The 17,500-nt window shown below is 41.2% G+C and overlaps 1 protein-coding gene across 2 annotated transcripts in view; it reads left to right on the top strand.

The window, feature by feature from the left end:
• The window catches only part of atp9b (ATPase phospholipid transporting 9B), a 103,493-nt gene that overhangs the window by 51,179 nt on the left and 34,814 nt on the right, over positions 1 to 17,500 (top strand). For both annotated transcript variants that reach the window (XM_061896984.1, XM_061896982.1), the window contains exons 12-15: positions 7,627 to 7,787; positions 7,864 to 8,006; positions 9,541 to 9,653; positions 9,737 to 9,955. In XM_061896984.1, coding sequence (XP_061752968.1) covers positions 7,627 to 7,787; positions 7,864 to 8,006; positions 9,541 to 9,653; positions 9,737 to 9,955 — 636 coding nt within the window. The remainder of the gene's footprint in view (positions 1 to 7,626; positions 7,788 to 7,863; positions 8,007 to 9,540; positions 9,654 to 9,736; positions 9,956 to 17,500) is intronic.

Here is a 17,500-nt window from a genome sequence, read left to right as displayed (position 1 = left end):
TGACCTAAGAGAAACAAGGCCATCTCACGGGTCCCCAGGACGTTTTTGAGCCTTTGTCATCTAGTGACGTTACGGCGCGGTGGCTGCAATGTCTTCCTCAAAGTGGACCAGAAATTACGAGAATTACGACACAAGACGCAAAACTCCCTTTAACGGAAACACCAACAAGTCGCAAATGTGCTTCGTCAAAATTTGAGAAATGTCGCAAAGGAAACACAGCTTCTGACAGACAACAGGCGGGATTAAATCGAGACAGTTTAAAAAAAAAAAAAGCATTCAATAGACAAGTGGAGGAGTTCAAGTGCCTCTCAGTCTTGTTGAAGAGTGAGGGAAGAGTGGAGCGTGAGATCGACAGGTGGATCAGTGCGGCGTCTCCAGTAATGCGGACCCTGTATCGGTCCGTTGTGATAAAGAAGGAGCTGAGCCGGAAGGGAAAGTCCTGGGTACAAGCGGCCGAAATGGGTGTCCTCCGTCAGGTGGTGAGGCTCTCCTTTAGAGATAGGGTCTGTCATCCGGGAGGAGCTCAAAGTAAAGCCGCAGCTCTTCCAAATCGAGGTTAATTACCTCGGAGTCTTGTTGACGAGTGAGGGAAGAGTGGATGGTAAGATCGACAGGCGGATCGGTGTGGTGTCTTTGTCTTCAGTAATGTGGACCCTTTATCGGTCCGTTGTGATAAAGAAGGAGCTGAGCCGGAAGGGAAAGTCCTGGGTACAAGCGGCCGAAATGAGTGTCCTCCGTCAGGTGGTGAGGCTTTCCCTTAGAGATAGGGTCTGTCATCCGGGAAGAGCTCAAAGTAAAGCCGCAGCTCTTCCAAATCAAGGTTAAGTACCTCGGAGTCTTGTTGACGAGTGAGGGAGGAGTGGATCGTAAGATCGACAGGCGGATCGGTGTGGTGTCTTTGTCTTCAGTATTGTGGACCCTGTATCGGTCCATTGTGATAAAGACGGAGCTGAGCCGGAAGGCAAAGCTCTCAATTTACCGGTCGATCTACGTCCTTATCCTCACCTATGGTCATGAGCTTTGGGTTATGACCGAAAGTACAAGATCACGGGTACTTGCGGACGAAATTAGTTTCCTCCGTCAGGTGGCGAGGCTCTCCCTCAGAGATACGGTCTGTCATCCGGGAGGAGCTCAAAGTAAATCTGCTGCTCCTCCACATCGAGTTCAAGTACCTCGGAGTCATGTTGACGAGTGAGGGAAGAGTGGATAGTGAGATGGACAGGCGGATTGGTGCAGTGTCTTCAGTAATGCGGACCCTGTATTGGTCCGTTGTGGTAAAGAAGGAGCTGAGCCCGGATGGCAAAGCTCTCAATTTACCGTTTGAGCTACGTCTCTATCCTCACCTATGGTCATGAGTGTGGGCTATGGCCGAAAAAACAAGATCTCGGGTACTTGTGGCCAAGATGAGTTTCCTCCGTCGGGTGGCGAGGTTCTCCCTTAGAGATAGGGTCCGTCATCCGGGAGGAGCTCAGAGTAAAGCCGCTGCTCTTCCAAATCAAGATCAAGTACCTCGGAATCTTATTGACGAGTGAGAGAAGAGTGGATCGTGAGATCAACAGGCGGATCTGTGCAGTGTCTCCAGTAATGCGGACATTGTATCGATCCGTTGTGGCAAAGAAGGAGCTGAGCCGGAAGGCAAAGCTCTCAATTTACTGGTCGATCTATGTCCCTATCCTTACCTATGTCATGAGCTTTGGGTTATGACCGAAAGGACAATCGGCCGAAATGAGTGAGATAGGGAGATCGTGTCTGTCATCCGGGAGGAGCTCAAAGTAAAGCCGCTACTTCTCCACATGGAGAGGAACCAGATGAAGTGATTCGGGCATCTGGTCAGGATGTCACCCGGACGCCTACCCAGGGAGGTGTTTAGGGGACGTCTGACCGATAAGAGGCCACGGGGAGGACCCAGGACTAGGGCTGGGCGATATGACTAAAAAAATGTATCACGATATAAGTGTTTCATATCAGTCGATATCGATAATTATCGATTAAAAAAAAACAAAAAACTATTGTAAATAAAGACCAGGAGAAAAAAGGCTGAATTTGAATACTTTTATTTCAAATATAACCTTTAACCTTTAGAACGAGGTCAGCATTAAGAAAAACAGTCAAATAAATGAAAATACTAGTCAATGTGAAAATATTGACATTAAATAAATGCTTACCCAGACTTCTCAACTATGCTGAGCGGTAGCATGTCCTTCGCTAATTGATACACCACTGCATTCCTTATTTCTTTATAATGTTTAGAATTTTTGTCTTATGGCACTGCTGCCGAGTGCCTCTCGATGGTGGTCTGTTGTTGCCGCTTCGGTGCTGTCCCACTTGCACCGGCTGATGTTGTGGCTGTTTGCTGCTGTACTCCAGCGGGTGAGAGCGGCTCAGGTGGTAAAATAAGTTTGTCGTGCTCCAAGACTTGGTCGGGACTACAACCTTGCAAAGTTTGCAGACAGTATTACTCTGATTCGTATCGGATTTAAGCAATCCAAAATACTGCCAAACTGGTGACGTGACGTTTCCTTTTTTATTTACAATTTCATCTCGTGCTGCCGCACTCATATTCCCGTTTCGTTGATTTACGTGGACCCCGACTTAAACAAGTTGAAAAACTTATTGGGGTGTTACCATTTAGTGGTCAATTGTACAGAATATGTACTGAACTGTGCAATCTACTAATAAAAGTATCAATCAATGGTTGCTTTTTTTTTTTTTTTTCCCCCTGTTAGCATTTCCCAGAATGCCTTGCGGTTCAGGTACGGCCGTGATAGGTCGAAAGGCTAAAGCCCTTCCTTTGCCTACACCCCCCAGAATTCCGTGCGGTTCCGGCTCTGCGTTTCTTACTATTTTTTTCTAACAGAACTCAGTGAAATTATCGAACGTTCTATCGACCCCATTTTCTATTGATAATAATCACATGTCTATCGCGATATATATCGTTATCATTTTATCGCCCAGCCCTACCCAGGACACATATCAATCATCAATCAATCAATGTTTATTTATATAGCCCCAAATCACAAATGTCTCAAAGGACTGCACAAATCATTACGACTACAACATCCTCGGAAGAACCCACAAAAGGGCAAGGAAAACTCACACCCAGTGGGCAGGGAGAATTCACATCCAGTGGGACGCCAGTGACAATGCTGACTATGAGAAACCTTGGAGAGGACCTCAGATGTGGGCAACCCCCCCCCCCCTCTAGGGGACCGAAAGCAATGGATGTCGAGCGGGTCTAACATGATACTGTGAAAGTTCAATCCATAGTGGCTCCAACACAGCCGCGAGAGTTCAGTTCAAGCGGATCCAAGACAGCAGCGAGAGTCCCGTCCACAGGAAACCATCTCAAGCGGATCAGCAGCGTAGAGATGTCCCCAACCGATACAGGCGAGCGGTCCATCCTGGGTCCCGACGAGCGGTCCATCCTGGGTCTCGACTCTGGACAGCCAGTACTTCATCCATGGTCATCGGACCGGACCCCCTCCACAAGGGAGGGGGGGACATAGGAGAAAGAAAAGAAGCGGCAGATCAACTGGTCTAAAAAGGAGGTCTATTTAAAGGCTAGAGTATACAGATGAGTTTTAAGGTGAGACTTAAATGCGGATATGGAAGACTATGTCTCCCGGCAGTCCTGGGAACTCCTCAGAATCCCCCTGGATGAAGTGGCTGGGGAGAGGGAAACTCGGATAAGCGAAAGAAAAAGGAAGGATGGACGTTCGATAGATAAGGGAGACAACAATGCGTGTGAAATGCAGTAAAGCAAAAAAAAAAAAAAAAACACTTTAAATGGTGCATCAGCTTTCACCCGCACATTCAACAAGTCGTCACACAGGAGAGAACAAATCATTTCCCTTTTAATGGCGTGGGGACGACTGAAGTAAAATCTGCTCTTTTATTCACTGATAACATCGTTAAGTTGAGGTAATTGAGCCCTTTGCACCCCCCTCCCCTCAGACGGGGCGAATAATGACTTCATCCGATCCCCGGCAAGGCCTGGAAAAACGTAGCCATTGTCCCCGTTTTAAAGGGGATCCTTTTGCTCTTGTCGCTTCTCCGTCTTAATTTTTCTCCCCCCTGTTTTAATCCACCCGGCTATTTTCCTCAATAGCTCGAGCGTGAACCATGTCGCGGGGCTCTGCGGGTGGCGGTGGAGGACGCGGCACCCGCCTCAACCCCTCATCCACGTTGGAGTTTTAACATCCACCGATAAATCAGTCACGCCGGTCTCCCGGGTCAAAATGGTCCCGGGGGTTTGGTTTAGTCAAAGTGGAGGAATTCTCCATCTTGCCCCACACACTCCTATTCAGAGCAGCTCCTTCAGCGGAGGGACATGTTATGTTAGTTCTGTGTTTTTTTTTTTTTTTTGGGGTCACATGAAAGCCCTTTGTGTACGGGCCTGTGCTGCCAAAAAAGGGGTCGGGCGCTTCTTTATTTGACATCTTTTTCCCACATGCTCCATTGGCTGCGAGGAGCACTCGAAAAATAAAAGGCAACTTTGGACTCACCCCCCCACCCCCACGCCTCCTTTTTTTGTCCCTCTTTCTCCAGAGCGCCACCTCAATATGGGAACCCCTTTGACCCGTGAATCACATTCCAGTATTCAAAGTAGTTAAAAGAAAAAGCCAGCAATAACAGTTTTTATGTCGTACACGCGCTTTGCATGACAAAAGGCTGCAGATACTAATGTCTTTAATGGCTGCGGAACAGATGGGTCATGACAAAGACTCGGAGCTGGTTTTTTATCAATCACAATATCACTAACCAACATGTGTTTGAAGCGGGCCTGGCACCGATATTTGGCATTTTCATGTCTATCGGTATCTGCTTTTTTTTTTTTTTTTATCGGTACTTTTTTGTATTTACAAAACCAAAAAGCAGTGAAGTTGTCACATAGTGTAAATGGTAAATAAGAAGAGAATACAATGATTTGCAAACTTTTTTTCAACTTATATTCAATTGTATAGACTGCAAAGAGAAGATATTTCATGTTCGCACTGAAAATAATCAGGAACTTAGAATTTATTGGCAGCAAAAAAGTTGCCACGGGCATTTTCACCACTGTGTTACATGGCCTTTCCTTTTAACAACACTCAGTAAAGGTTTGGGAACTGAGGAGACACATTTTTGAAGTGGAATTCTTTCCCATTCTTGCTTGATGTACAGCTTAAGTTGTTCAACAGTCTCCTGCCTCATATTTTAGCCTTCATATTGCACCAATGGGAGACAGGTCTGAACTACAGGCAGGCCAGTCTAGTACCCGCACTCTTTTACAATGAAGCCACGCTGTTGTAACACATGGCTTGGCATCGTCTTGCTGTAATAAGCAGGGGCGTCCACGCATACTTGCCAAAATTCAGACCTCCGGATTCGGGAGGTGGGGGGGTAGGGGTCATGGTCGGGCGTGGTTAAGAGGGGAGGAGTATATTTACAGCTACAATTCACCAAGTCAAGTATTTCATATATATACAGTGGGGCAAAAAAGTATTTAGTCAGCCACCGATTGGGCAAGTTCTCTCACTTAAAATGATGACAGAGGTCTATAATTTTCATCATAGGTACACTTCAACTATGAGAGTCAGAATGTGAAAAAAAAATCCAGGAATTCACATTGTAGGAATTTTTAAGAATTTATTTGTAAATTATAGTGGAAAATAAGTATTTGGTCAACTATTCAAAGCTCTCACTGATGGAAGGAGGTTTTGGCTCAAAATCTCACGATACATGGCCCCATTCATTCTTTCCTTAACACGGATCAATTTTCCTGTCCCCTTAGCAGAAAAACAGCACCAAAGCATGATGTTTCCACCCCCATGCTTCACAGTAGGTATGGTGTTCTTGGGATGCAACTCAGTATTCTTCTTCCTCCCAACACGACGAGTTGAGTTTATACCAAAATGGATACATGGGTGATACAGCAGAGGATTGGGAGAATGTCATGTGGTCAGATGAAACCAAAATAGAACTTTTTGGTATAAACTCAACTCGTCGTGTCCTCCAGCTCCGCCTGAATTTCGGGAGATTTTCGGGAGAAAATTGGTCCCGGGAGGCGCTGAAATTCGGGAGTCTCCGGGGAAATCAGGGAGGGTTGGCAAGTATGCGTCCACGATAACGTTGCTTGGGTGGCAACATATGTTGCTCCAAAACCTGTATGTACCTTTCAGCAGTATTGGTGCCTTCGCAGATGTGTAAGTTACCCATGGCTTGGGCACTAATACACCCCCATACCATCACACATGCTGGCTTTTCAACTTTGCGCCTAGAATAATCCGGATGGTTCTTTTCCTCTTTGTTCCGTAGGACACAATGTCCACAGCTTCCAAAAACAATTTGAAATGTGGACTCGTCAGACCACAGAACACTTTTCCCATTTGCATCAGTCCATCTCAGATGAGCTCAGGCCCAGCGTTTCTGGATGTTGTTGATAAATGGCTTTGGCTTTGCATAGTAGAGTTTTAACTTGCACTTACAGACCATCTGTAGTTTCTGACAGTGGTTTTCTGAAGTGCTCCTCAGCCCATGTGGTGATATTCTTTACACACTGATGTCGCTTTTTGATGCAGTACCACCTGAGCGATTGAAGGTCTGTAATATCATGGCTTATGTTCAGTGAGTTCTCCAAATTCTCTGAACCTTTTGATCATATAACGGAGCGTAGATTGTGATATCCCTAAATTCCTTTCAGTAGCTGGTTGAGAAATGTTGTTCTTAAACTGTTGGACACTCTGCTCAGGCATTTGTTGACAACGTGGTGGCCCTCGGCCCATCCGTATTTGTGAATGACTGAGCATTTCATGGAAGCTGCTTTTATACCCAATCATGGCACCCACATGTTCCAAATTAGCCCGTTCACCTTTGGGATGTTCCAAATAAGTGTTTGATGAGCAAACTTTCTCAGTCTTTTTTGCCACTTTTGCAAGGTTTTTTGAAACATGTTTCAAGCATCAAATTCCGAATGAGCTAATATTTGCAAAAAATAACAAAGTTTACCAGTGTGAACATGAAATATCTTGTCTTTGCAGTCTATTCAATTGAATATAAGTTGAAAAGGATTTGCAAATCAATGTATTCTCTTTTTATTTGCCATTTACACAATGTGACAACTTCAATGGTTTTGAGTTTTGTATTTTATAACTACAGTACAGGCCGATGTGTTTTCTTTATTTTCATGACTATTTACATTGTAGATTGTCACATCAAACCTACAAACCTACATCAAACACGTCGAGTTATGTACTTAACAAAAAAAAGGTGAAATAACTGAAAACATGTTTTATATTCAATTTTTTTTCAAAAATAGCCACCCTTTGCACACACTTGGCATTCTCTCCATGAGCTTCAAGAGGAAGTCACCTGAAAGGGTTTCGACTTCACAGGTGTGCTTGAAGCTCATCGAGAGAATGCCAAGAGCTTTTTATGAAAACTGGGTCAAACTTTTTGTGGGCCTTTCCGTCAAAAACCGAATCATACGTGGAGAAATAGTACAAATTAATTTTGTCTTTGTATGTCAGCAATGTGTAATGCCTGTGCTAAGCTCTTTGACCATAACTTTGAATTATAGGGGAGCATATCTAATAGAATATGTCATGCAAGTCATTTAAGAAACTGTACTTTGAACATTTTCCACAGGTGGGCCTGTTGGACCTGGAGCTGAACCGACTCACCAAGGCCCTGTTCTTCGCCCAGGTGGTTTTGTCCATCGTCATGGAAGTACTGCACGGGTTTGTGGGCCCCTGGTTCCGCAACCTCTTCCGATTTGTGGTGCTCTTCTCGTACATCATACCCATCAGGTACCAATCTCTCAGTCGTACTGTGGTATTCCATTTGGTGCTGATGGATTATGTCGACATTTTCCCCCTGGTGCAGCTTGCGCGTGAACCTGGACATGGGGAAGGCGGCCTACGGTTGGATGATCATGAAGGACGAAAACATTCCTGGCACCGTGGTGAGGACCAGCACCATCCCGGAAGAACTGGGCCGACTGGTCTACCTGCTGACGGACAAAACAGGCAAGAGCCGCCCACATTTGTACAGTTTAAGACCTGCGCTTTTTCGTGTCGACTCACTGGTCTTGGTAGGAATGGATTAGGTCAGGGGTGCCCAAACTCTTTGATTTGGGGGCCACATTGGGCTCAAACAAATTTGGCCAAGGGCCGAAAGAACCATTTATTTAAAGTAACATTTTATACATATATATATAGATATGTATATATATATATATATATATATATATATATACATACACATATATGTATATACGTATATATATATACACATATACACACCTATATATATACACATATACACACCTATATATACATACACACATATATATATATATATGTGTATATACATATATGTATATATATATGTGTGTATGTATATATAGGTGTGTATATGTATATATATGTAAATGTATATATATATGTATATATTAGTGTATATTTTTTTATATGTATATTTATATACTATATGTATATATGTTTGTATGCATATATGTAGAAGCATACATATATGTATATATGTGTACATATATATATATGTGTGTGTGTGTATATATATATATATATATATATATATATATATATATATATATATATACATACAGATATATATACATATATACTTATATAAACATACACATGTATATATATATATATATATATATATATATATATACATACAGATATATATACATATATACTTATATAAACATACACATGTATATATATGTATGTGTATATACATTTATGTATATATATATATATATATGTGTATGTATATATGTGTATATATATGTAAATGTACATATATATATGTATATATTTGTGTATATTTTTTTATATGTATATTTATATACTATATGTATATATATTTGCATGTACATATGTAGAAGCAAGAACCACGTCATCCTTACAGTACAGTGGGACCCGGATTTAATTGGTTCTTGACCAGGATTTGTAAATCGAAAAGTTTGTATAGTGAAGCAAATTTCCCCTTAAGCAATGTAGATATGAATAATGGGTTCCAGTTTTAGACAAAAGTCCATATTTTAGACAAGGTTTGTACACTTTGGACACAAGAAAAAGTACTATACAGTACTGTACATCAAACAAACTACATAAGTCCCTATGGTGCCCTCACAAACAATCAGAAATCACAAAACTCTTTAACATTTAAGGGGCTTGATTATGCAAAATAAGTTTTCTTAGCTATTTGGTACTTGCTGTTGTGCATTTGGCCTGGAAATGTGAAATCAAACTATGGAGGTATTGTAGATATATTTATAAAACCATCTTGACTTATTTAATACTTTCAGGAAACAAGCCGTTTGGAATTTTGTGACGTTGTCCCCCCAAGTGTGGCTTCATCAGACTAATCTGTAAATGGGGAGAGGTTGTCTTCTCTGCTGTGTAACGGCATATTTGGCTCAATTTAAAAAATTGTAAATCGAAACGTTTGTAAATAGAGGGGTTCGTAGATGGAGGTTCCACCTTCAAGTGTGTTTAACTAATGTGAAATATGTCACCACTCGTCCCTCAGGCACTTTGACACAAAATGAAATGATCTTTAAGCGGCTGCACCTTGGAACCGTGTCCTACGGTACGGACACTATGGATGAGATCCAGAGCCACATAGTCCGGTCCTACGCCCAGGTGAGTCCTGTCCAGTCCTGTTACTGACTCCCACGGCCAGGTAAAGGAAGTGCCCAGCCTCCTATTGTCCGTTCTTCTCCCAGGGGACCTCCTCCAGCGCCACGCCGTCCCGGAAGACCCAGACGCCGGGCCCCAAAGTCCGCAAGAGCGTCAGCAGCCGCATCAACGAGGCGGTGAAGGCCATCGCCCTGTGCCACAACGTCACGCCCGTCTACGAGACCAGCGGCGAGACCGAGTTCGCCGAGGCCGACCAGGACTTCAGCGATGACAACCGCACCTACCAGGCCTCCAGCCCCGATGAGGTACACACCGTAGGGAAGTCCAGGGAATTCCCATCCAAACCAGTGGGAACATTTCTCAAAATGTTTAGCATTTTTTTAAACCCGATTCCAACTTTTCGACCACCCACCCGCACTGCTCTTCCCAAAACAAGTTTCCCCTTTACCTGAATTCCCGGTTTTTACGGAGTTTCCGGTAATTTTCTCCCCATTGACCTTGAATAGTAATCGTCCCCATAGCCCACATTTCAAACTGTTACTACATCCATATTTTTCAAACGATTCCAAAAGATTCCAACACCAACCCATTCATATCATCCAGGACCAATATTTTGAAAAATTATCGGTTTTCCCGAAATTCCCAAATGTCCAGGGAATTCCCATTGAAATTAACATTTCTCAACATTTTTTGCATTTTTTTAAACCTGATTCCAACCTTTCAACAAAATTCCCGTTGTTTTCAAAATTCCCAAATGTCCAGGGAATTCCCATTGAAATTAACATTTCTTAATATTTTTGGCATTTTTTAAACCTGATTCCGACCTTTCAACAAAATTCCTGGTTTTCCCAGAATTTCCAGTAATTTTCTCCCCATTGACAATGAATAGTAATCGTCTGCATATCCCACATTTCTCATCCGATTAGAACTGTTCCAACATCCACACACTGTACTCACCCTATCCTGATTCCGAAAATTCCCTGATTTCTCGGAATTACCAGGGATTTCCCCGCTATTGAAAATGAATGGGCAATTTACAAACCATTCCATACCCCACATTTCTCAACCGATTGGAGCCATTCCACTATCCATTCACTCACCTTGGACAATCAAACTACCATTTTCCAAGTTCGAAAAAAATTCCAGGAATTACCAGAATTTTCAATTTTTCTAAACATCTAATTTCACCTCATCCTCGAAAGTTTTCACAGTCCACATTTTTCAACCTTTTTCGACCAGTCCACCTTCAAAACATTCCTCTTAATTTGGACAACAAAACTAACGTTTTTCTTTTTGTTGAAAACTCCTGGTTTGGCTGAAATTCCAGGAATTCCAAAATTTCCATATAAATTCAAACTGTTACTACATCCATATTTTTCAACCGATTCCAAAAGATTCCCACACCAACCCATTCATATCATCCAGGATCAATATTTTGAAAAATTATCGGTTTTCCCGAAATTCCCAAATGTCCAGGGAATTCCCTTTGAAATGAACATTTCTCAACATTTTTTGCATTTTTTTAAACCTGATTCCGACCCTTCAACAAAATTCCCGGTTTTCCCAAAATTCCCAAATGTCCAGGGAATTCCCATTGAAATGAACATTTCTCAACATTTTTTGCATTTTTTTAAACCTGATTCCGACCTTTCAACAAAATTCCTGGTTTTCCCAGAATTTCCAGTAATTCTCTCCCCATTGACAATGAATAGTAATCGTCTCCATAGCCCACATTTCTCATCCGATTAGAACCGTTCCAACATCCACACCTTGTAGTCACCCTGTCCTGGTTCCGAAAATTCCCAGATTTCCTGGAATTACCAAGGATTTCCCCCCTCAATTGAAAATGAATGGGCAATTTACAAACCATTCCATACCCCACATTTCTCAACCGATTGGAGCCATTCCACTATCCAGTCACTCACCTTGGACAATCAAACTACCATTTTCCAAGTTCGAAAAAAATTCCAGGAATGATCAGAATTTTCAATTTTTCTAGACATCTAATTTCACCTCATCCTCGAAAGTTTTCACAGTCCACATTTTTCAACCTTTTTCGACCAGTCCACCTTCAAAACATTCCTCTTAATTTGGACAACAAAACTAACGTTTTTCTTTTTGTTGAAAACTCCTGGTTTGGCTGAAATTCCAGGAATTCCAAAATTTCCATATAAATTCAAACTGTTACTACATCCACATTTTTCAACTGATTCCAAAAGATTCCAACACCGACCCATTCATATCATCCAGGATCAATATTTTGAAAAATTATCGGTTTTCCCGAAATTCACAAATGTCCAGGGAGATCCCACTGAAATGAACATTTCTCAATATTTTTGGCATTTTTTTCAAACCTGATTCCGACCTTTCAACAAAATAATCTTCTCCCCATTGACAAAGAATACTAATCGTCTGCATAGCCCACATTTCTCATCCGATTAGAACCGTTCCAACATCCACACACTGTACTCACCCTGTCCTGGTTCCGAAAATTCCCAGATCTCCTGGAATTACCACGGATTTCTCCCCCAATTGAAAATGAATGGGCAATTTACAAACCATTCCATACCCCACATTTCTCAACCGATTCGAGCCATTCCTCTATCCACTCACTCACCTTGGACAATCAAACTACCATTTTCCAAGTTCGAAAAAAATTCCAGGAATTACCAGAATTTTTAATTTTTCTAAAGCTCTAATTTCACCTCATCCTCGAAAGTTTTCACAGTCCACATTTTTCAACCTTTTTTGACCAGTCCACCTTCAAAACATTCCTCTTAATTTGGACAACAAAACTACCATTTTTCTTTTTGTTGAAAACTCCCGTTTTATGCCAAAATTCCAGGAATTCCAAAATTCCCATATAAATTCAAACTGTTACTACATCCATATTTTTCAACCGATTCCAAAAGATTCCAACACCAACCCATTTATATCATCCAGGATCAGAATTTAGAAAAATTATCGGTTTTCCCGAAATTCCCAAATGTCCAGGGAATTCCCATTGAAATGAACATTTCTCAACATTTTTTGCATTTTTTTAAACCTGATTCCGACCTTTCAACAAAATTCCCGGTTTTCCCAGAATTTCCAGTAATTTTCTCCCCATTGACAACGAATAGTAAACGTCTGCATATCCCACATTTCTCATCCGATTAGAACCGTTCCAACATCCACACACTATACTCACCATGTCCTGGTTCCGAAAATTCCCTGATTTCCCGGAATTACCAGGGATTTACCCCCTATTGAAAATGAATGGGCAATTTACAAACCATTCCATACTCCACATTTCTCAACCGATTCAAGCCGTTCCACACTCACCTTGGACAATCAAACTACCATTTTTCAAGTTTGAAAAAAATTCCAGGAATTACCAAAATTTTAAATTTTTCTAAAGCTCTAATTTCACCTCATCCTCCAAAGTTTTCACAGTCCACATGTTTCAACTTTTTTCGACCAGTCCACCTTCAAAACATTCCTCTTAATTTGGACAACAAAACTACCATTTTTCTTTTTGTTGAAATTCCAGGAATTCCAAAATTCCCAATTAAATTCAAACTGTTACTACATCCACATTTTTCAACTGATTCCAAAAGATTCCAACACCAACCCATTCGTGTCATCCAGGTAAAATATTTTTTTTAAATTCCCGGTTTTCCCGAAATTCCCAAATGTCCAGGGAATTCCCTTTCAAACGAACATTTCTCAAAATGTTTTGCATTTTTTTTAAACCCGATTCTCACCTTTCAAGCATCCACCCACACTGCTCTTCCCATATATCGCACACAAAACATGTTACCAAAATTCCCGTTTTTCCCTGAATTTTCAGTAATTTTCCCCCCCATTGACAATGAATAGGAAATATACAATCGACTGCATGTCCCACATTTCTCATCCCATTAGAAACATTCCAACATCCACACACTCTTCGCTCACCCTTTCCTGGTTCCGAAAATTCCCAGATTTCCCAAAATTACCAGGAATTTTCCCCCATTGAAAATGAATGGGCAATTTACAGACCTCTCCATACCCCACATTTATCTCAACCGATTCCAACATCCACACACTCTGCTCACCCTTTCCTGGTTCCAACACTTCCAAGATTTCCCAGAATTAACAAGAATTTTAACGGCATTTTAGCTTTGGCGGTCAGCTTCTCGTGTCGTCCTGCCCGTTGTTTGTGTGTGTCTAGCATGCTGAACCATTCTTTTGCCTCTCGTCCTCCAGTGATACTCCTACTTGGAGGAAACTGTGTTTATTATCTGCCATGGTGGTGACAATTAGTACACTATATTGCCAAAAGTATTTGGCCACCCGTTCAAATGATCAAAATCAGGTGTCCTAATGACTTAGTCCGGCCACAGGTGTATAAAATCGAGCACATGCTTCACTGTGGACGGGACTCTCGCAACTGTGTTGGATCCACTTTGGACTGGACTCTCACGGCTGTGTTGGATCCACTATGGATTGAACTTTCACGGTATCTTGTTAGACCCGCTCAACATTCATTGCTTTCGGTCCCCTCGGGGGGGGGGGGGTTTGCCCACATATGCGGTCCTCTCCAAGGTTTCTCATGGTCATCATTGTCACTGTCACCGACGTCCCACTGGGGTGAATTTTCCTTGCCCTTATGTGAGCTCTACCGAGGATGTTGTTGTGGTTTGTGCAGCCCTTTAAGACACTGGTGATTTAGGGTTATGTAAATAAACATTAATTGATTGATTGACTTAGGCTGTTTCTACAAACATTTGCGAAAGAATGAGCCACTTTCAGTGATTTCCAGCGTGGAACTGTTATAGAATGCCCCCTGTGCAAAAAATACAGTTGTAAAATGTATTTGCTTCTAAATATTCCAAGATCAATTGTCAGCTTTATTATTAGAAAATGGACGAGTTTGGGAACAACAGCAACTCAGCCACCAAGTGGTAGGCCACCTAAACTGACAGGGAGCGGTCAGCGGATGCTGGAGCGCACAGTCAATTCCTACAGAGCTCCAAACTTTATGTGACCTTCCAATTAGCCCACGTACAGTACGCAGAGAGCTTCATGGAATGGGTTTCCATGGCCAAGCAGCTGCATCTAAGCCATACATCACCAAGTCCAATGCAAAGCATGGGATGAAGTGGTGTAAAGCACGTCGCTACTGGACTTTAGAGCAGTGGAAACGCGTTCTCTGGACTGATGAATCACGCTTTTCCATCTGGCAATCTGATGGACGAGTCCGGGTTTGGCGGTTGCCAGGAGAACGCTACATTTCGGACTGCATTGTGAGTGTGAAATTTGGTGGAGGAGGCATTATGGTCTGGGTTTTTTTTTTCCAGGAGTTGGGCTCGGCCCCTTAATTCCAGTGAAAGGAACTTTGAAAAACATTTTGGACGATTATATTTCATGGGCACAGTTTGGAGCAGGCCCTTTGCTCTTCCAACATGACTGTGCACCTGTGCACAAAGCCATATCCATAAGGACATGGTGTGGATGAACTTGACTGGCCTGCACAGAGTCCTGACCTGAACCCGATAGAACACCTCTGGGATGAATTAGAACGGAGACTGAGAGCCCTTCTCGACCAACATCAGCGTGTGACCTCACCAATGCGCTTTTGGAAGAATGGTGGAAAAATGCTAGAAACACACTCCGTGACCTTGTGGACAGCCTTCCCAGAAGAGTTGAAGCTGTAATAGCTGCAAAAGGAATGGGATGGCACTTCAACTTCATATGTGAGTCAAGGCAAGTGGCCAAATACTTTTGGCAATGTAGTGCATCTTAGAGGCAGTTTCACACCGGGGTTCTTGCAACCCCTGCATGTGTGCAACAAGGACTACGGAAATGTGGCCCAGCAAGGGTTGAAAGTCCAAGGTCGTGACCTCCTTGCAGGGGTCAAGTTATGTAAATGTCTGCAGCGGCTCTCTGAGAATTTATGAGTCGGAACAAAGCAAGTGCAATACAATGGTTGCTAGCTTGTTGGCGCTGAAGACTTAAAGATAATGGCCGGTGATAGATGAATCTCCCTCCATTTGTGCCTTTTGATGTATGTATTTATTTACATCCCCGCTCGCTCTCCCCAATGTCAAATGAATCCACTCGCTCGGACTGATCAATATTTAATTATCTCTGAGAGGTGACGAGTGGCTCATGTCTGTTGCGCTCCCGTCGTCGCGTCCACCCTCCTAATTTGGGGGTCCGCGATCATGTGACTCTCTAAATCAGGGGTGTCCAAACTTTTTCCACTAAGGGCCGCTACTTTTTCATTTTCAAAAAAGGTTCAATTTTGGTCAAGTTTGGTCCTGAAAGGGTCTCAGTCGTCCAAATTTTTTTTTTTTTTTCAATGCTTAAATCTCTAGATCACTGGTGTCCACTCAAGGCCCGGGGGCCAAATCTGGCCCGCCACATTATTTGAAATATGCGTTAATAAAATGCTTCATCTTTTCTTACTAAAGATATTTGCTCTTTCCCTTTAAAAATCATGTCCTGCATGTAGTTGCACATCTTTTAAAATTCAATATTCCATCCATCCATCCATTTTCTACCACTTATTCCCTTTTGGGATCGCGGGGGGCGCTGGCGCCTATCTCAGCTACAATCGGGCGGAAGGCGGGGTACACCCTGGACAAGTCGCTACCTCAACACAGATATATTATCAAAATCAAAATATTATATTGTATTTAAAAAATATATTATTTGTTAAAATCAACATAAATACGGTACTTAAATATTTGCTTGACTTATGATTTCAAAACAAATGATCAATCAAATTGTATACTGTAAAATTGGCAATAGATTTTACGGTTAAATTATGTAAAATCAACTTTGGTACTATTTTTTTTCCATATACAGTACAGTAAGACACTAAAACATTCAACAAGAACAAAAAAAAACATTAAAACAAGATTTTACAGTAAAAACAAACCGACAGCTCTGAATTTTACCGCTAAAACAGTAGTATTGTTTTTCCCATTCCATTTATTATTATTTTTTATATACTGTATAAAAAAAAATCACTGCTTTTACTGTAAAATTCTTCTGACTGAGCTGCCAGTTTTCAAAGTAAAATTAGAATTATTTTTTTTGCATATTTTTAATGTATTATATATATATATATATATATATATATATATATATATATATATATACATACATGTATAGTATTATATTACTCATTGTTAAAAGCGTTACCATAACTACGATGTGGCCCTCATTAAAAATACAGTTTGACACCCCTGCTCTACATCAACTTCAGATCCATCTGTCTATATGAAGTTTTATTATATATATATATATATATATATATATACATATATATATATATATATATAATGCCAATTGTGTTCAAAGAAAACCCTTTTAATGGCAAAAAGGTCAGAATAGGTCATTCTTGCATAACAACATTGATTTTGATTCATTATTATTTTTTGAGCAATGACAGTTAAAACATTTTTTTTTTAAATCGCAATAAAATTCTCAGGGATCCGAAATGTTCCCACACATAACGCCTAAATCTTTAGGTCAACTTTCGATCTGTCCGTAAATTAGTTGGGGGTTTTTTTTTGTGTGTTTTTTTTTTGTCATAGAATACATTGTTTTTCAATGGCAAAAATTTTTCAAAGTGCAATATTTGATGTGGAGTAGTTGTAGACTTAAATAGGTCAATGATTTATAACAACATTAATTTTGATTCATTATTATTTTTTGAGCAACGACAGTTTAAAAAACGACAATCCCAATAAAATTCTTAAAAATTGTTAAAAATCACTTTCAACACTTCAATCTCTAAATCAACTTCAGATCTATTCGTCAATTATTATTTAGACATTTTTTTTTGTTTGATTCCTTTTTATCATAGAAAGCTT

This window comes from Nerophis ophidion, linkage group LG04 (assembly GCF_033978795.1).
Source record: "Nerophis ophidion isolate RoL-2023_Sa linkage group LG04, RoL_Noph_v1.0, whole genome shotgun sequence".
NCBI classification, from domain to species: Eukaryota; Metazoa; Chordata; class Actinopteri; order Syngnathiformes; family Syngnathidae; genus Nerophis; species Nerophis ophidion.
Note: the sequence above shows the minus strand (reverse complement) of the source record. Positions and strands in the feature narration are given on the sequence as shown.